At 36.5% G+C, this 22,073-nt stretch overlaps 1 protein-coding gene across 1 annotated transcript; it reads right to left on the bottom strand.

Moving 5' to 3' along the window:
• Positions 1 to 7,480: 7,480 nt before the first annotated feature.
• Positions 7,481 to 8,294, bottom strand: LOC136225957 (uncharacterized). Its single transcript, XM_066014173.1, has 2 exons — positions 7,851 to 8,294; positions 7,481 to 7,734 (listed from the first exon to the last, which is right to left on the bottom strand). Exons 1-2 carry the CDS (start codon positions 8,263 to 8,265, stop codon positions 7,721 to 7,723), a joined length of 429 nt encoding a protein of 142 aa, XP_065870245.1. The 5' UTR covers positions 8,266 to 8,294; the 3' UTR covers positions 7,481 to 7,720.
• Between the last annotated feature and the right edge of the window lie 13,779 nt (positions 8,295 to 22,073).

Below are 22,073 nucleotides of genomic sequence, written 5' to 3'. Positions count from 1 at the left end.
GAAATCAGAAAACAAGATTGGCCTGCACATCTGAAGCTGACCAGAAGTTTGTCCCCCAAAAGAGTCGTTTTGGATTCAACGGACAAATCAAATTCAAATCATTTGATCCTCAAAATACAACTATAAAAGGACAAACAATCCTCTTGGATCATTGTCGGGAAAATACAGAAAATACAAGTGAGAAAGATACAAATTCAAAGCACTCAAAAACAAGAAAGAGATCTTACACCAACCTTCTATTCCTTGTGTAAATGCTAGATTGATTGTTTTGTAATCATCTAAAGTGTTCTTTAGCTGAAAAAGAGCAAATTGTATCAATTGTGAATTGAGAGTGTTGTGCTGAGTATTTGGTTGTAAATACCCAGTGGTAGAGAAATCTAGGTGCTGGGTTATAGCACTTAGTAGGAGTTGAGTAGACAAATAGAGGAATGTACTCTTGCATATTCAACTGCCTTGTAACCGGTTTGTGCTCTACCTTTAAAGAGCTCAGTATTGGATTCTAAAAGCCCGGAGGAGTCTGGGGACTGGACGTAGGCGGAGAGGCCGAACCAGGATAAGTGATACTGAGTAATTTCTAACTCTCTTAGAATATATATATGTGCATGTGTTGCTTGTTATATTTACTCAGCATATAGACTGTTTAAAGCTAACACTGAGTAAATTAGGGTGCTGAGTTGGAAGCTGACCACAAAAGTGTCAATTCCCAACTCACAAGTGAAACAGTCTCAGTCAACATCTGACTAAAGCTGTCTTACACTAAGATCGGCCAAGCTGACCAAAGCTGAGTTAATAAACTCACCAAAATTATCAAGTCAACAAGATTAATTAGCGAAAAAGTTACATTAGTTCCTAACCCCCCCCTTTGGAACTAATCACACGGGACCAACAAGTGGTATCAGAGCCTAAGCTCACTACTCAAAGATATAACTATCTTGAGCTGATCCCGATAAATGGCTGAGAACAACACTCGTTTCCTTCCCGGGAATCAAACAACACAGATACTCCCTGAGGGATTATCAATTAATCGGCCTCCCCTATTCTTTGGATCCAATTATACAGTCTGGAAGAATAGGATAAAGAACTTTATTCAAGCCACAAACATGAGTGCATGGCTTGTAATAGTTCAAGGCCCATACGTGCCATATAAAACTATTAACAATGAGAAAGTTGTTAAGAGTGAAACTGAGTGGTCAGAAGATGACCTTAGAAAACTTCAAAACAATGCTTCGACTATCAATATGCTTCACTGTGCTTTAGATGCTGCAGAATATAATAAGATTTCAGGTTGCGAGTCAGCATAGGAGATTTGGAAAAAGCTTGAAGTAACCTACGAAGGCACAAGCAAGGTCAAGGAATCAAAAGTAAATCAGCATATGAGATTATACGAGTTGTTCGAGATGAATGATAATGAGGACATCTCGGGAATGAACGCTAGATTTACCAACATTATAAATGAGCTGAAAAGACTTGGAAAGAACTTCACCGAGGAAGAACATGTGAAGAAGATCTTGAGAAGTCTTCCCAAAAGCTAGCAGGCCAAAAAGACTGCAGTGGAGGAAGCTCAGGACTTGACTATGTATAAGTACGATGAGCTGATCGGATCGTTGCTGACTCATGAGATATCAATGAAAAACTTTGAAGAAAAAGAGAAGTCAGAAGACAAGAAATAAAAATCACTTGTCATGAAAGCTGACTCCACCGAAGCTGACTCATCTGATGATGAGGAAATGGCAATGTTCACCAGGAAAATGAAGAAGCTGTTCAGGAAGAATGATAGGAACAGCAAAAGGCCATTCAGAAGAAATGACAAATACAAAGCTGAGCCCAGCGACAACAAATATAAGAAGGACAGCTCCAAGCCTGCCACATGTTTTGAGTGCCACCAAACTGGGCACATCAAGTCAAGCTATCCCATGCTGAAGAAAGACAAGAAGGGCAGCAGAAAGGCTATGGTAGCCACATGGAGTGATAGTGATGAGTCAACCTCATCAGAAGCTGATGCAAATGAAACATCAAATATATGCTTCATGGCCGATGATGCTGACCTCACTTATTCTGAGCAAGCTGACTTCTCTGATGAAACTGACCAGGAGGAACACAATAATGAGGTAACATCCTTACTTTTGCTTAGAAATGCGATGATAAACGCCCTGAGTGACTTATATGCGCTAACTAAAAAGTGCAATAAGAAAGTAAAGGCACTCAGCAGGGGGTGTGATGAGATTGAAGAGGTCAAGTTCAATGACCTCCGATATCTTTTCCAAGACAATTCAACTTTGCACAGTAACATAGAACTTATGCATAAGTTTGTCACGGAGGTCCAATCAGATTCAAAGAAACTGAAAAAGGATGTCACTACCCTACAGAGCCAAATAAGAGGCTCAAATGAAAATAAATCCCATGCTGAGTACTCAAGTACTAGTCAGCATAAACAGTTCACGCAATGTGACTATTGCGGGAAAAAGGGGCACACAAGAGAAGTGTGTTGGTACAATAAGCGGATTGTCTAATATGACTTCTGCGGAAAGAAAGGACATACCACTAAGGTATGTTGGCATGCTCAGCACAATAATGCTGACCACACTCAACATCACCCTCAAAGGGTAATTCACTGTGACTTCTGTGGCAAACGTGGCCACACTATAAAAGTATGTCGTCACAAATTAAAATATGACTTTGCACCTGTTTATGCTAACAAACGAGGACCCAAAAAGAATTGGGTACCTAAATATGAATAGTCTAAAATGCAGGTGAGCCTGAGATGCGTGGAGAAATCAAAACTGTGGTATATATGAAGGATTTGAAGCAGAAACGTGTTGGTATTTAGGAAACGAATTTCAAAAATTTTCCCTAAACAAACAATCAGTGTGATCCAATCACTCTGATAAACAGTCAAACATCCGATGTTTGACACCAAATCCTTAACCAAGATCATTAAGTTCTTCAATAATCAAATTGATATTTATACTACGAGATTGGAAAAATACCTCTTGTAGATTCCAATCGGGTATTAAAGCTTCTCTAGTGGTGAAGCCTCTAGTCAGTCCACTAAGTCGATTAGATCAAGCCTCGAAGAAACTGATTAATCTTGCTCAAAATCGAAAACTGATTCCGGATCCGATTTTTTTCGAACTGATAAAACCGTATCTCTCATTTCCTTGTATATATACATATATATCTTTTTGATATATATGTATCTTTGTTTCAATCCAGGTGGATTGAAACAAAGCTCATGCACTAGGACACATCCTAGTGCATGATATATATATATATATATATATATCCTTTAATAATATCTTAGAGGGGTTAATTTAAAACACCTCTAAATTCCAACAGTCAACACTTGACTATTGTATTTGGAAAAAGCCATCAACTTAAATTGAGCAAGAATAATAATTTTTAATTTCCTCAATTGAATATCAAACAGTGTTAGAATGTTTTGTCAATCCCATTGACATATTCAATTGTGTCAATTAATTAATTAAAACACTTTTAATTAATCAATTGAACTAAAGCTTGATACAAACAACTTGTATGTGTGTGACTTTCTAGGTTCATCTTTAACTGGCATTAGAGGCATAATACTAACTCTTAGTAAGTATGTTAGGAATCCAATTTCTTGTACTATAAGTGTATCCTATATAAGCTTAACTTATATTTACTTATAGTCCTCTAAAGATCATGATCTCCAGCTAACACACTACGTCATGACGTCCCAATTAAAGAATGAAGTTACTTGAAGTAAACTTATAATTAAAGTAATTATGAACCATCGATCATAATTTCCATGCACTAAAGTCCTTTCATTAAAAATCCCGATCTTGACTAGAGCCACAAAGTGTCAAGCTCTAATCGTCAAGATACTAAGAAATATTGATTAAGTCTTTGATAAAATAAGACTCACATCAAGGAACCATTCCTTGATACTTATCTCATAAGATGAGTCTTATTGTCCTGGCCAGGAACTCATTCCATCAAAAAACTAATCAATAACTATCTTAGGATTTATCTCTATTTACTTAGAGTAATGAATCCTCTATTAGCAAACTCTTGTTACACTACACAACTAACTATAGTGATTCACTGCCGGATTACCAGAATTAAGATCCCAGTACAAAGCAGGAACAAACTATAATTACCTGCGCAAGAACAACTAAGTTTCCTCAAGTCAAAGGACTATATGCACTATTATGACCTAGATAATAATTATGTTGACTAGGAGTAAACCTTTGTGCAATTATTATCTAACATCACAGTTCGACCATTCGCCTCTTCGAATGTCCACATATTTATTCTGATATCAACATATCAAACAGAATGAGATTTTCTGTTTCTGATTAATATCTCATACTAATCGAGAAAATAAATAGAGATGATAGTCTAAGGATAGATGAGTGTCCAATTCATTATCCACCGACTATGAACATTTAAGATTATTATTTCACCAAAGAAATATATCTCATTATTATTAACTCTTAATAATATTATCTCTTTGTAAATAATCTTTGGACTAATAAATATATTCATTAAGTAATTAAACAATACAAATAATTACACATGAATGCATATATATTATTAACTGCCATTTGGATACAAAATTCACACTGTATAATATACAAAAGGAATGGCCTAGGGCATACAACACTTACAATCTCCCACTAGCACTAGAGCCATTCAGTACAATATTTAAGACCTATCTTCTCAAGATGACAGTCTAACTGTGATTGAGTCATTGGCTTAGTAAATGGATCAGCTGGATTATCAGCTGATGCTATTTTCTGCACCGAGATATCTCCTCGTCCAACAATCTCTCTGATTAAGTGATACCGCCTAAGCACGTGTTTGAAGTTCTTGTGAGACCTTGGTTCCTTTGATTGTGCAATCGCTCCATTGTTATCACAATACAAAGGGATTGGACTAACAATAGAAGGAACCACACCAAGTTCGGTGATAAAGTTCTTCAACCACACTGCTTCTTTAGCGGCACTTGAGGCAGCAATATATTCAGCCTCAGTAGTGGAATCAACTACAGTATCTTGTTTAGAACTCTTCCAAACAACTGCAGCTCCATTACATGTAAACACATATCCTGAAGTGGATATAAGTTTCTCCTTATCTGATTGAAAGCTAGAATCTATAAAGCCTTCAATTAACAGATCACCTCCTCCATATGTTAAAATCATATCTTTAGTTCTTCTCAAGTACTTAAAGATAGCCTTAACATCAATCCAGTGAGCCATACCTGGATTTGATTGATATCTGCTTGTTAGACTAACAGCAAATGTAATGTCTGGCCTTGTACACAACATAGCATACATTAGACTTCCTATAGCAGAAGCATAAGGAATCTTAGCCATTTCTGCTCTCTCCGCTGGAGTCTTAGGTGATTGCTCCGTGGAGAGTTGCAAACCATGTCTAACAGGTATCAATCCTCTTTTGGAGTCTTCCATTCTAAATCTCTTTAGAATTTTCTCCAAATAGAGTTTTTGAGATAGCCCTAATATTCTTTTAGCTCTATTTCTATAAAGCTTAATACCAAGAATATAGGCGGCTTCTCCCAAATCTTTCATAGAGAAGGTAGAGGATAACCAGACCTTAACATTAGTTAACATACCAATGTCATTCCCAATTAACAGAATATCATCAACATACAAGACAAGGAAAGTGATAGCTCTCCCACTAACCTTCTTGTAAACACATGGCTCATCAAGATTTTTGACAAACTCATAACTCTGTATGGCTTCATCAAATCTTTTATTCCAACTCCTTGAAGCTTGCTTAAGTCCATAAATGGATCTCTTAAGCTTACACACTTGAGAACTTTCCTTGGATATAAAACCCTTCGGTTGTTCCATGTAGATTTCTTCTTCAAGAAATCCATTGAGAAATGCAGTTTTAACATCCATTTGCCAAATCTCAAAATCAAAGTGTGTTGCAATAGATAAGATTATTCGAATACTTTTAAACATAGCTACAGGAGAGAATGTTTCTTCAAAATCAATTCCCTCCCGTTGGCGATAACCTTTTGCCACAAGCCTTGCTTTATAAGTATCCACAATTCCTTCAGAATTCAGTTTGCGTTTGAATACCCACTTACAACCTATAGGAACAATTCCTTCAGGTGGAGTAACAAGTTCCCAAACTTCATTCTTATACATAGAATCAATCTCACTTTGCATAGCTTCTAACCACTTAGAAGAGTCAGTATCACATACTGCTTCTTCATAAGTAATTGGATCATCAGGATGGTCAGTACTACCAAAAACAAATAACTCTTGTTCGTGGTCAGTAATTAAACCATACCTATCAGGAGGATGTAAAACCCTTTCAGACCTCCTAAGAGTTGGAGTGATGATATCTGTTGTTTTGGTAGGCTCATCTGGCTGATCAATTTGTATTGGTTCAGCTTGTTGGATTTCTTTATTAGATGATTCCTCATCCAATAAAATCTTTCTACCTTTACCACCTTCTTGCAGAAACTCTTTCTCAAGAAAAATGGCATCCCTACTGATAGTGACAATTTGTTCATCAGGGAGATAGAAATAATAACCCATATATCCTTTTGATTTAGGGTATCCAACAAATCGGCCTTTAGTAGACCGTTCCTCTAATTTTTCTGTTTTTTGCTTTTTTTATATAAGCAGGGCAACCCCAAATTTTAACATGATTCAAAATTGGTGCCCTTCCAGCCCATATTTCATATGGTGTGGTAGAAACAGATTTAGAAGGAACACGGTTGAGAATGTAAAGTGCTGTCTTAATTGCATATCCCCAAAATGAGATAGGCAAATCAGTATAACTCATCATTGATCGAACCATGTCCAACAGAGTCCGATTCCTCCTTTTAGACACTCCATTTAGTTGTGGTGTGTAAGGAGGAGCGAGTTCGGAGATAATTCCATTTTCCTTGAGGAAATCATCAAATTCAGTACTCATATATTCACCACCTCGGTCCGACCTTAGTGATTTAATATTTTTTCCAATTTGATTTTCTACTTCGGCTTTGAATTCTTTGAATTTTTCAAAAACTTCATATTTGTATTTCATTAAATACAAATAACCATATCTTGATTTATCATCAATAAAGGTTACGAAGTAGTGATAACCTCCACGAGCTATTTCACTAAATGGCCCGCAAACATCAGAATGTATTAATTCTAATATTTCATTGGCTCTCTTCATTTGTCCCACAAATGGTTTTCTAGTCATTTTTCCTTGTAAACATGATTCACATGTTGGATAATCAGATTGAGAATTTAGATTTTTCAAAATTCCCATCTTATCCAACTTAGTGAGTCTATTACTAGAAATATGTCCTAGACGGAGATGCCACAAATATTTGGAATTAAATTCTGATTGTTTATTAGTGGAATTATTATTCATCTCTTTTAGGTTGCCAAGCAAAACTTGCTTATTTTTCTTTTTGTTATTTGGTATATTTTTATCAACATAAAATAAACCACGATGTAAAACACCAGAACCGATAATCACATTATCAAAATATACTGTACAAGCTTTATTACAAAATCGGAATTCATAATTCCTTTTTGTCAAACTAGATACAGATATTACATTTTTATATGCTCCTGGTATATACAATACATCTTTCAATAACAAAACATGATGGTCTAACATAAGTGAAATATCTCCCACTGCCTTGGCTGCAACCCTTGCACCATTTCCCAGTGTGAGTTCCACTTCACCATCGTCCAACAACCTTCTATTTGCCAGATCCTGAACATAGGAACAAATATGAGAAGTTGCTCCAGTGTCTAAAATCCAGGCATTAGATGAGTTATGAGAAAGATCATTATTTAAATCAACATTTAAATAATTATTAAGAGAAATACCTGATGCAGAAGCTGCACCCTTACCCTTCTCTAAACTTTTCAGAAAGATTGGGCAATTTCTCTTAAAGTGACCTTCCATTCCACATTGGAAACATCCCTGCTTAACAGCACCCTTAAGTTGTGTTGAGGCTTTTGGCCTCACAAATGATGGACTTGTATTATTGGTCTTTTGAACTTTCTTTTTCTTCTTTTTAGGTTGGGTCTTACCCTTCCTTTTAAAAGAAGATGCAGCCACTATTACAACGTCATCTTTCTTTTTATCTTGGTCCACCACATTCTGTTGGTGAACAACCAGATTCTGCAGCAACTGGGCCAAAGTACACTCCACTTTGTTTAACTGGAAGTTTGAAACAAAACCTCCATATGAACGTGGGAGCGAAGAAAGCACAAGATCAATTTGGAGTTCATGAGCCATTGCAAAATCCAAATTCTTTAAAGATTGGATTAAATGGATCATTTCTCCAACATGATCTGAAACATTCTGGCTTTTTTTCATCTTCATCCTAAAGAGCTTACTTGATATCTTATATCTAATAGTCCTGCTGGTCTCACCATACAGGTCTTTTAAGCCCGATAAGATTTCAAAAGATGTTGCTATATTCTCATAATGCTTCTGTAATTCATTATCCATAGAAGAAATAATATAGCATTTGGCCTGGGTATCATCATCTACCCATTTGTCATATGCATCATGTAAAGCCTTTTCTGCATCCTTTTTAGGGGATTCAGGCTTAGGCTTTAGAATTACATATAACAAGCGTTGCTGAGTTAACAAAACTTTAAGGTTTCTCAGCCAGTCCACATAATTCGGCCCTGTGAGCCTATTACGGTCTAATATCGATTGGAGAGGTGTTGATAACATGTTTGGAATCAAAGAATAACTGCAGAAAATATAGATTGATAGTCAGTTATATATTTACGGTGAATTAAACGAACCAATATGACATGGACTTTTATCATAATGGTTTCCCACTAATTTGGCGAATCCTATACTTCCAAATAGGAAACGATAATTCTTTGGAATGAATTACTAGTGGGTAAATCGAATTCTTATAAATTCTATTAGGTTCTCCCTCAACTTCACATTGGTATTCTTGGGATAACTAATAAATTCATACGTTGACAACACTTGTCAATCACTTTGCACTATGCTGTGAAATTCAATTTAACACTTTTCTAGCTCCTAGTGTTTTAATCCTCAGTTTCCCTTTGACGTTCTTGGATTTCAACACTAGATAAATCCAACCCACTAGATCAGCAGATTATATTAAGCCTGAATTAACATTGTTCAGCTTCACATTGGCATTCTTACAATGTTAATTGCCTAATGTAAACCACAAATTAATTCAATGGGAATTAACTTTCACACTAATCACACAAACTATTTGTGTATTAATGCACCAGTGGAGAGCCTCGATACAACTCTTGTATCTTTATCGGATTTAATATTTATTTGAAAGATTTCTGGTCTTGCAGTTAAATTAAATTTAACTTAAGGTCTCACTTTGCACATTAACCAATTTAAATTTCTAACATGCAATTTTTCATAAAAACAAATTTATCTTGAATTAACACTTAATTCAATTTATTAGTTAACGTTTGCACATCATCCAATAACATGCCTTGTGGTGATCAATCTTAGCATTCATCTAATCTTATTGGTATAATTATGGATTGGATAAAATTGAACATGTAATCAACAAAATTACATATATTTATGTAGTAAAATCAAAATTGATTTTATTACACAATTGACCCTTTTCGTACAATTGACCCTCAATTGTTTCTAAATGTAACACTCACATTTAAGGCCAATATATAATTTTAATCACATTTCAATTTTATATCAGCAGACAACATACAAACTAGACAATTAAAAATTGCCTAAAGTGTGCCCGCGCCATAATTTCTGCAATCTGTCAATTTCGCCGTTTCTTCAATTTTGCTCCAAAATTACAACACGAGCAAAATAATAAAAGCAAAGCCCCAACAATCCATAATTATATCAATCAAGAGAACACAACATCAATTAACTATAAAAGAACTTAGATGGCTCTGATACCACTTGAAGGATTTGAAGGGGAAATGTGTTGGTATTTAGGAAACGAATTTCAAAAATTTTCCCTAAACAAACAATCAGTGTGATCCAATCACTCTGATAAACAGTCAAACATCCGATGTTTGACACCAAATCCTTAACCAAGATCATTAAGTTCTTCAATAATCAAATTGATATTTATACTACGAGATTGGAAAAATACCTCTTGTAGATTCCAATCGGGTATTAAAGCTTCTCTAGTGGTGAAGCCTCTAGTCAGTCCACTAAGTCGATTAGATCAAGCCTCGAAGAAACTGATTAATCTTGCTCAAAATCGAAAACTGATTCCGGATCCGATTTTTTTCGAACTGATAAAACCGTATCTCTCATTTCCTTGTATATATATATATATATCTTTTTGATATATATGTATCTTTGTTTCAATCCAGGTGGATTGAAACAAAGCTCATGCACTAGGACACGTCCTAGTGCATGAGATATATATATATATATATATATATATATATATATATATATATATATATATATATATATATATATATATCCTTTAATAATATCTTAGAGAGGTTAATTTAAAACACCTCTAAATTCCAACAGTCAACACTTGACTATTGTATTTGGAAAAAGCCATCAACTTAAATTGAGCAAGAATAATAATTTATAATTTCCTCAATTGAATATTAAATAGTGTTAGAATGTTTTGTCAATCCCATTGACATATTCAATTGTGTCAATTAATTAATTAAAACACTTTTAATTAATCAATTTAACTAAAGCTTGATACAAACAACTTGTATGTGTGTGACTTTCTAGGTTCATCTTTAACTGGCATTAGAGGCATAATACTAACTCTTAGTAAGTATGTTAGGAATCCAATTTCTTGTACTATAAGTGTATCCTATATAAGCTTAACTTATATTTACTTATAGTCCTCTAAAGATCATGATCTCCAGCTAACACACTACGCCATGACGTCCCAATTAAAGAATGAAGTTACTTGAAGTAAACTTATAATTAAAGTAATTATGAACCATCGATCATAATTTCCATGCACTAAAGTCCTTTCATTAAAAATCCCGATCTTGACTAGAGCCACAAAGTGTCAAGCTCTAATCGTCAAGATACTAAGAAATATTGATTAAGTCTTTGATAAAATAATACTCACATTAAGGAACCATTCCTTGATACTTATCTCATAAGATGAGTCTTATTGTCCTGGCTAGGAACTCATTCCATAAAAAAACTAATCAATAACTATCTTAGGATTTATCTCTATTTACTTAGAGTAATGAATCCTCTATTAGCAAACTCTTGTTACACTACACAACTAACTATAGCGATTCACTGCCGGATTACCAGAATTAAGATCCCAGTACAAAACAGGAACAAACTATAATTACCTGTGCAAGAACAACTAAGTTTCCTCAAGTCAAAGGACTATATGCACTATTATGACCTAGATAATAATTATGTTGACTAGGAGTAAACCTTTGTGCAATTATTATCTAACGTCACAGTTCGACCATTCGCCTCTTCGAATGTCCACATATTTATTCTGATATCAACATATCAAACAGAATGAGATTTTCTGTTTCTGATTAATATCTCATACTAATCGAGAAAATAAATAGAGATGATAGTCTAAGGATAGATGAGTGTCCAATTCATTATCCACCGACTATGAACATTTAAGATTATTATTTCACCAAAGAAATATATCTCATTATTATTAACTCTTAATAATATTATCTCTTTATAAATAATCTTTGGACTAATAAATATATTCATTAAGTAATTAAACAATACAAATAATTACACATGAATACATATATATTATTAACTGCCATTTGGATACAAAATTCACAGTGTATAATATACAAAAGGAATGGCCTATGGCATACAACACTTACAATATAGACAGTGCATGCTCGAGGCACATGACTGGTGATGAAACTCAGTTCATCACACTAGAGCTTAAACGAGGTGAAAGTGTAAGCTTTGGAGACAATAAGAAGGGTAAGATAGTCGGCTCAGGTACTATCGGAGGTAACCCTACTATTGAGTCAGTCTCCTTAGTTAAAGGTCTCAAATACAATCTGCTGATTGTAGCTCAGCTTTGCAAGAGCGGCAGAAAGGTTGTATTTGATGATACTCAGTGTCAAATACTCGAGGGAAAAATAAACGAATTGATTTTAACTGCCCCTCGTGTAGACAATGTATACATGCTGAGTTTAGAGAAACAGTTTTCTAAAAATATATGCTTAGTGTCTAAAGAGGATAACTCCTGGCTATGGCATATAATACTTGGTCATGTAAGCATGGACCTTCTTGCCAAATTAGCTAGAAAGCAACTAGTTGAGGGATTGCCCAAACTTAAATTTGAAAAAGATCAATTGTGTAATGCTTGTCAGCAAGGTAAACAAACTAAGAAGTCATTTCAAAGTAAAAATATTGTCTCAACCAAGAGATCATTGGAATTACTACACTTGGATCTTTTCGGACCTGTCCAGCCACTCAGTTTGGGAGGTAAGAAATTTTCCTTAGTCATTGTAGACGATTTCTCTCGGTACACTTGGATCATCTTGCTGAGTAGCAAGGATGAAACATTTGAGATGTTCACAACATTGATTAAGAAACTTGAAAATGACAAAGACCTAAAAGTAGCTCATATTAGAAGTGACAATGGTGGAGAATTCAAAAACCAACAGTTTGATGAATTCTGTGAAGCCAGTGGTATTGACCACAATTTCTCTGCTCCTAGAACACCACAACAAAATGGGGTTGTTGAAAGGAAGAACAGAACAATTGTCGAAATTGCTAAGACAATGCTGAGTGAAAATAGGCTTCCTAAGTATTTCTGGGGTGAAGCTGTCCACACAGCATGCTACATTCTCAATAGGGCTTTAGTTAGACCTATTCTTAAGAAAACCCCATATGAACTTTGGAAAGGACGAACGCCCAACATTGGCTACTTTCGTGCTTTTGGGTGTAAGTGTTTTATACTCAACACAAAAGATAATCTTGCAAAATTTGATGCTAAAGCTGACGAAACGATCTTTTTAGGGTACTCAACTAACAGCAAAGCATATAGGGTGTATAATAAACGAACTCAGGTTGTAGAAGAGTCTGTCCATATTGAGTTCGATGAAGCTGACCCTGCAGGAAAATCAACTCAACTCAACTCGATGAAGATGAACCAATCTCATCTTCCGCTGATCAAAATGGAGCCTCTGAGTCATCAATACAAGGGCTGACCAAAGGTAAGCAAGAAATTGAAATAACCTTTGCTGACCAATTTATTCCTGCAGAGATTGTAGAAACACCTGTTCCAAACAACTCAACATTGCCCAAAGAAATAAAAATTCCAAGAGGACATTCGGAGAAGTCCATTCTTGATGCTGCTGACAACAAGCTGATGATAAGAGATCAGCTTAGGAAGTATCTCATCAATGTTTCCTTCGTCTCAATGCATGAGCCAAAGAATTTCGCTGATGCTGAGCACGATGAATATTGGATCAACGCTATGCAAGAAGAGCTTGATCAATTCACAAGAAATGAGGTATGGGATTTAGTGCCTAAACCTAGGAATCAAAAGACCATAGGAACTAAGTGGGTCTTTAGAAATAAATTAGATGAGCAAGGCAACGTAGTCAGAAATAAAGCCCGACTTGTAGCACAAGGCTATAGTCAGCAAGAGGGCATTGACTACGGTGAAACCTTTGCACCCATTGCTAGGTTAGAAGCTATATGTATGCCTATGAACTTTAAATTATATCAAATGGATGTTAAGAGTGCATTTCTTAATGACTTTATAAACGAAGAGGTATATGTTAGTCAGCCTCCAGGGTTTGAAGATCCAAAATTTCCAAACCACGTTTATAAACTCAAAAAGGCCCTATATGGCCTAAAGCAAGCTCCAAGAGCTTGGTATGAGAGGTTGACCAACTTCCTGCTGACCAGTAATTATGTCAGAGGCAAAGCTGACACAACCTTGTTCATTAAGAAAAAGGGTAAAAATACCCTACTTGCACAAATTTACGTAGATGACATAATTTTTGGTGCTACTGACGATTCTATGTGCAACGAGTTTAGTAAACAGATGCAAACTGAGTTTGAAATGTCTATGATGGGCGAACTTAACTTCTTCCTTGGACTTCAAATCAAGCAAGGTAAGAATGGCATCTTCATTAGTCAGTCTAAGTACGCCAGAGAAATGCTAAAGAAATTCGATATGGAAGAATGCAAGCCCATATCAACCCCAATGGGTACTGACACGGTCCTTTGTGCTGACGAGAAAGGTAAGTCAGTAGCCAGCAGGCTATATCGAGGTATGATAGGCTCTCTACTTTATCTTACTGCCAGTAGACCTGACATTCAGTACTCAGTATGTTATTGCGCAAGATACCAAGTTGACCCCAGGGAATCTCACCTAATAGCTGTAAAAAGAATTTTCAGATATTTGCAGAGCTCAGTTAATGCAGGTTTATGGTATCCAAATACAAGTGACTTCACACTGATTGGATATACTGATGCTGACTATGGGCGAGATAAGCTAGAACGAAAAAGCACTTCAGGAGGATGTCATTTCCTAGGAAGCTGTCTGGTCTCGTGGTTTAGTAAGAAGCAGTCATCAGTGGCCTTGTCTACAACTGAAGCTGAGTACATTGCTGCTGGAAGCTGTGTGGCCCAAGTCATATGGATTAAGCAACAACTTGAGGATTATGGTGTCAAAACAGAAACAATAGAGGTCAAATGTGACAACAAGAGTGCCATTGACTTATCTAAGAATCTAATCCAACACAGCAAGATGAAGCATGTCAGCATAAGGCATCACTTCATCAGAGATCATGTACTCAAGGGTGAGATCAAGCTGACCTACGTATCAACAAATGAACAGCTTGCGGATATCTTTACGAAGCCCTTGGCTCGTGAGCAATTTAACATATTAAGGGAAGCTATCGGTATGTCTAATCCTCTTCAATAATTCTATGTGCTTAATTATGCTTAATTGAATGTTGGGTGATTACCATGCTGAGTGATTTGTGATAAATTAGTAACTGTTGCATGCTGAGTTAAAAATGACATGAAATCACCCTATGCTGAGTAGACATACATGCTGAGTAATTATCCTAAGCTAAGTTACTAGTCCCACAAACAACTATCCTACGTAAAACTGACTACTCAGAATCTCAAGCGTTTGATATTCTTAATGCTGAGTAAAACCCATTTAAAACATTAAATGCTAGCACACGTACTAAATAGCCACCTAGGATAATGTAAGCAATAATGAGAAAACCCATGCGCCGAATGTGTCATAAATGCCAGAATCTCTGTCGGTTGATCATCTCGATGTAAAACGGCTAGTTCAACGAATAGGATCAATCCGAACCTCTATAAATAGTGGAAGAATTCCCACTTAGAACTCCTTACACTCAAAATTCTTGGCATTCAAATTTCTCTCTCTCAAAAACCCAAAATCCTCTCAGAATTCGTAATCATGACGGATTCCCAAAATCTCTCCGGTGGTGGTTACAACGACGGCCACACCGACGAAAACCCTAAGTCTCCTCCTCAGCAGGAGTATAGCGAGACTCCCACTAAAGAACAGGGTCAGCATGACCAAACTCCAAAGAAGAAGAAGAAAAAGAAGGACAAGCAGCCCAATGAAAAATTCTTTGTTAAAGTGTACCCGAGCGTAAAGAATCATGAGGTTCTTCGATGTCGATGGTTCTCTCCAAGCTTCATCACGGATGAGCAACCGTTCTGTGAATGGATTGAGAAAAATGAATGGGCTGGACTCTTTTCACTTGCTGGTAGAACCTACCCTAGGTTGGTATGGGAATTTTACTCCAACCTTTGTGTTGATGGAAATGATGCTGACCATCTGGTAACCCATGTTAAAGGTAAGAAGCTAACGATTACCCCATCCTATCTCGCAACCTTACTAAATCTGCCAAACACCGGAACGGAATTCGGGACTACTAAGGAAAAGCTTGACCACACTGCAACGTTCTGCAAACCAGCGAATCACAAAGGAGAAATACCCAGTACATGCATGGGTCAACATCAAAAGATGGCTCACTATCTCCTGACTAACTTCATCTTCCCAAAAATCAACTCAGCATCATCAGCTTCAAACTTCGAGTAGTGCTTCATTTGGCACATGCTGACCTACATCCCTCTCAATATGCCCGTATTCCTGGTAGGAGCACTTCAACGGAGTACTATCAAGCTCATGCTAGGTTCTCTTATTACCAGAATCCTCGAAGATCATCAAATCGACTTGATCAATGAAACAGAAACTTGGGGAACTGAAATCACGGCTGCCTTGTTGTTTGGGTTAGTATATGACCAACCCATCAAGCCCAATAAGGGAAAAGGGGTCGTCGAGGAAATCGAGAAGGAAGTTGATGATGAGCAACCTCAGGAAGAGAACATTGCCATAGCTGAACCTGTTGATCAAACCAAGCGAGAGAAGAAACGCAAAGCAATCCAAACCAGCTCAAAAGATGTTGATGTTGTTCCGAAGAAACTCCGGATTGTCTCAAAGGGGAAGAAAGTTGATGCTGAGCAGGGTAAGTTAGCAGAGAAAAGAAAGAGGCAAGATGAGCCTGAGGAACTAGAAAGTGAGGAAACCCCTTTGAAGAAGAAGAAGAAAACTTCTGATCTGAGTCCAGTTGATGTTGTCCCTCTTGGTTTTGCAGTTCCTGATGATTCCCACTTCGTAAGAAGCCAAGAGATTGACCTTGAGCAAATCCCTGCTGATCAAGAAGTAGAAGAGCCAAGAAACAATGCAGGTCAACATGATAATGATGAGGATGTTGAGCAACATCAAGAAGCTCATGCTGAGCAAGAACAAACAGGGAATATTGAGCAAGTTGAAAATCCAGCTGCACAGAGTAAGACAGTTGATGCTGAGCTCACAGAGCAAGAAATAGTCATTGAAGGCCTCAACACTGATCTCAGGGTAGAGTCATCTCTTGATTCCATTCCTGCCGACCCTTCCCCTCCAAAGACCAAAAAGTTGAAAAGGCTTAAGAAGAAGGCCTACAAATCTCCAGTCATTGACCTCCTGGATGATTTGCCTCTGATGGATCAAATTACTGACCTCACAGATACTCAATTTAAGTTCTTCTCAAAGCATACCGACTCCTCTACATAGGAAAAACAAGCCTCTGTTACTCATACTGAGCAACACGCCAAGACTTCAGAAAATCCAAACCAAGCCGAGCAAGAGCTCGAAGTCCTAGCTGATCAAGGAGACTAGCAAGCTAAGGAAAATCCTGCTCCACCTGAGGTGCCTCTTCCTGCACCAACTCAAGTCCATGTTGAGCAGGTAAATATCTCTGCAGATCCACCTCCTTCCCATCACATTTCGCAGAATATTGAGCAGTCAGTTCCTGCTGCTAATCAAAATCAAAGTCCGGCTGCTGACCATACTGGCACTTCCACTCAATGACAGCACTAAACACCTCCTCCATCTGGTGCTACTAGAATCCCGACCACTGAGCTAAATCTTGAGGCACAATTTGCCTATCTTCATGCAACTGAGTCTGGACGTCGCATCATTGACTCGGCTCAAAATCTTCTCTAGGATTTAAACACTTCTCATGCCGATGCTGCTGGGTCTGCCAATGCTGAGTCACACGAATTCTCGTCTGTCACTCAGCTTCTCAATAAGATCAAAAATCTCAAAGATTTAGTAAGTGTCATGACCACGGTCCAAGCCCAGCAACCCAGGCAAGAATCTATTGTCAAGCTGGCCGAACTGCAATTGATGATGGTGAATCATATGAATTCACTTCAGGGACAAATCAACGCTCTACCTACAGTCAACATGGGCTATGCTACATCTGCTGAGTTAAGTCACTATTTTACCCAGCTGTCTTCTGAGCTGACTGGCACTCGTGACCTTCTCTCGTCAACTTCCCAATGTTCGATGGATGAAATTAGCGAAGCTGTCCGTCTTCTAAACCTGAGTAAAGAGGAAATGGAAACTGACTTGGTCAAAACCAATACAATCCTCCAAACTACTCAAAGATTGTTTCGACATGTGCGTCACACAAACGCTCAACGTGACATTTACGACAAGGCTGTACTTCGAATGTACCATCAATCTTATGCCCAGCTCACTGACGCAATATCTTGGCTAACTAAATCACAGGAATACATACTCAGCATGATCAGCGCATCTTTTCGAGTCCCCGGTTCAGTTCTGGATGATGGAGTCCCAGTGTTAGATGGGTTATTTGAAAGCACGAAACGTCTCAAGGCGTATTCGGTCAAGCTGACTCATGCTGCTCTCAATGAAACCTTCATCCCTCATCCGCCTGATGGTGGCAAAACGGGGGAGAAAGCACAAGCTGATGGAACTCAGCCAAAGGCAGGCGAAACCTCAAGCAGTAAGCAAAAGAGGAAAGACAAAGGCAAAGGGGTAGCTCAAGATTAGCTTTTAAAAAATTGACTTGTGTATTTTGTATGCTGACCATTTATATCATCTTAAGCATCGTTTCATTCACATTGTTTTTCATAAGTGATGCTTACTATTATACTATATGTTGATCTGTCTAAAATTGAACAAACAAATAAATTCAAATTAAAAATATACTCAGTACACATTAACTCTGATACCAAAACTATTCATGTATCAAACTGAGTAAACATTGAACTCTTCTGAAAGTTGACCTAGGCTCATCTGAATTAGATCTTAGCAGGTCTAGAATTGAACTAAGTCAGTATAAACAGGCCTTCCCTTATTACTCAATTAAATCTTAAAAGGTTTAGAGTTAAGTTAAGACAATATATGCAACCCTTACGGGGGAGTAATTTCAGAAGAATAAAAAGTAATTCAATCATGGGAATTTCAATACTGAGTTCCATAAATTAAATATTTTGCCAACATCAAAATGGGGGAGTTTGTTGAAACACCTTTCCACAAGATTTTGATTTGACAAAATCATTTAAGTTTAATCCATGATTAAGAGACAATTAAATTTAAGTGCTTTGATTTAATTGTACTAATCCGTTTGTTCAATATTGAGTATACATATAAATGCAAAAGGAAATAAAATTAAGACAGGACAAAGTCAGCATGAGAACACAACACAAGCTGAGTGAAGAGCAACTCAGCACAAGAGAAGATAAGTCATCTTCAAAACAACGGCTTAAGAATGAAGCTGATCAAAGAAGCTGAGTGGAACGAAGCTCAACATAAAAGAAGTCTGCTTCATAACTAGATCTTGCAGAACGAAGCTGACCATGAAAGCTGAGTGAAAAAGAACCCAGTATGAGATTTGGTAACAATCAAAGACAATGACTATCGAAGTGAAGCTGAGTGATCTTCAGGACAGCATGAATGATCCGTTAGCTAAAAGACAAATCCGACAACTGTCTGCACCAATAATTGAAGCCTTGGAATTACGCAAAAGCTAAATTCCGAGATGCATGGGTCAACTGTTCGTTGCTAAAAGACAAACTGCCGCAAGAAGATAAAGCTTGTAGGAAGAAGACAAGCCTGACATCTGAAGAAATCAGAAAACAAGATTGGCCTGCACATCTGAAGCTGACCAGAAGTTTGTCCCCCAAAAGAGTCGTTTTGGATTCAACGGACAAATCAAATTCAAATCATTTGATCCTCAAAATACAACTATAAAAGGACAAGCAATCCTCTTGGATCATTGCCGGGAAAATACAGAAAATACAAGTGAGAAAGATACAAATTCAAAGCACTCAAAAACAAGAAAGAGATCTTACACCAACCTTCTATTCCTTGTGTAAATGCTAGATTGATTGTTTTTAATCATCTAAAGTGTTCTTTAGCTGAAAAAGAGCAAATTGTATCAATTGTGAATTGAGAGTGTTGTGCTGAGTATTTGGTTGTAAATACCTAGTGGTAGAGAAATCTAGGTGCTGGGTTGTAGCACTTAGTAGGAGTTGAGTAGATGAATAGAGGAAGGTACTCTTGCATATTCAACTGCCTTGTAACCGGTTTGTGCTCTACCTTTAAAGAGCTCAGTATTGGATTCTAAAAGCCCGGAGGAGTTTGGGGACTGGACGTAGGCGGAGAGGCCGAACCAGGATAAGGGATACTGAGTAATTTCTAACTCTCTTAAAATATATATATGTGCATGTGTTGCTTGTTATATTTACTCAGCATATAAACTGTTTAAAGCTAACACTGAGTAAATTAGGGTGCTGAGTTGGAAGCTGACCACAAAAGTGTCAATTCCCAACTCACAAGTGAAACAGTCTTAGTCAACATCTGACTAAAGCTGTCTTACACTAAGATCGGTCAAGCTGACCAAAGCTGAGTTAATAAACTCACCAAAATTATCAAGTCAGCAAGATTAATTAGCGAAAAAGTTACATTAGTTCCTAACCCCCCCCTTTGGAACTAATCACACGGGACCAACATATATGACAAATTTTTCTTTTGTCATAAAAGATTGACTTTTATATGACGAACAAGAACATGTGTCACAATACTCTCTTTTTTTGGTGACGTTTGTTTTGTCACTATTCTTAGAAATATTTTGTCATATAAGGTTTCATTTCGTCATGAATTGTAAACATTTAAATGACATTATCCAATTTTTGTCATCTATAAATATAGCTAAAATGACAAAAACCAATATAAAATCAAAATTATGGAGTTTAAGTGATGCTCTAACTATCATAATTTTTGTCATTTAAAATTAAATTTCGTCATAATTTGTAAACATTAAACCGACAAACTTCTTACTTCGTCATCATAATATATGGTTAAAGTGACAAATATATATATCAAAGTGAAATTCTAAAATTTTAATGACATTATAACTTGTCGATTTAATATTTAATTTGTCATTGCAAAGTATTAAATACTGACTATTATACTGTTATCAAAGGGACATCTCTAATAATGATAGACATCGTCATGCAAAATTATTCTTAATAGGAATCCTAAAATATTTAACATTGAAATAATAATTTGAGTTTGAATACAATATGCAACTATACATAACATGACTTATAAGATGACTGTAATGTTTAATAGTAAAGAAACTATAAGTAGTAGCAAATGAATACATCCTTATAGAATCAAATGTCATTTGAAACAAGAAAAGAAGCCATAGACAGACTACACAAGCTAAGGTGATATCTCAGATCCATATGTGCTCTCTCCACTATTAGAAATCCATCTTCCTCTTTCTCCTCTTCATATATGGCTGACAAAATGACACCTTCAAACATTAAACAAGAAACGATCACACTCATAATTCTATTAGAGCATTTACACATGAAACTAACATAGAAAAAATATCAATTTCATCATTCAACTTATCTCACAAGATTAGTTAAAACCAAAATAAAATTTTATACTTTATCTTTATTTTATTTTTGCCACATCATTCTAAAATTTCATGTGTAAGACTATGACCTCTCCCATCTTCGAGCAAGACCAATCAGTAGTACCTATATCAACGAGAGCAACAAGATCAAAAAATCATAAATATAGCCACCAAGTAACTCCATTAGCAGTTATCAACAAAGAGAAGGCCAGGTGAGCTATTTGAGTGAATGATGGCAACCTAATCTATATGAATTTAAAGCTAGAGATTAAGGTTAGTTGGTCACTGCCAATCATCACTACAGTTAAGGGATTCCTAAACTTTCATAGAAATTAAGGCATCTATCAAGAACTTCTTGATGTAAAATCTCAAATAAAAATTGCTAAAGGCTATACACTCAAGAAATCGTGGCTGCATTAGAATCATAAATTTAGTCAATTGAAGGGCTTGGGTTAAGTAGCCTACTAAAATTACATTTAAAAAAACTCAATAATCCAACCAGTTCTACTTGTTGTATTTTGAAGATTGACAGGTCGTATATAAGCTCTTGGACATACACAGGTTTCTAAAGCATGAAATGCATAACCTAGAAACTGAAAGTCATTCTAAAGACAAGAGCAGAATAGATAAATCAGGAATTCAGATACCTTGGAAGCAATAATGATGCCATACTCGAGCTCAAGGCTAATGGAGTTCATGGAATCTTCCTGCAACTTGTGTCAACCAGGAGAACTTAGCTTTTAGAATGGCACATATATGTTTACCCCCAAAACATAACATTTCACAGATCTGAAAATTATTAGAAAATAACATTTAACAGATCTAGAGATTATC

The sequence above is a fragment of the Euphorbia lathyris genome, chromosome 4, assembly GCF_963576675.1.
Source record: "Euphorbia lathyris chromosome 4, ddEupLath1.1, whole genome shotgun sequence".
Lineage (NCBI taxonomy): Eukaryota > Viridiplantae > Streptophyta > Magnoliopsida > Malpighiales > Euphorbiaceae > Euphorbia > Euphorbia lathyris.
The sequence above is the reverse complement of the archived record's forward strand: the minus strand, read 5'-3'. Positions and strand labels throughout refer to the sequence as shown.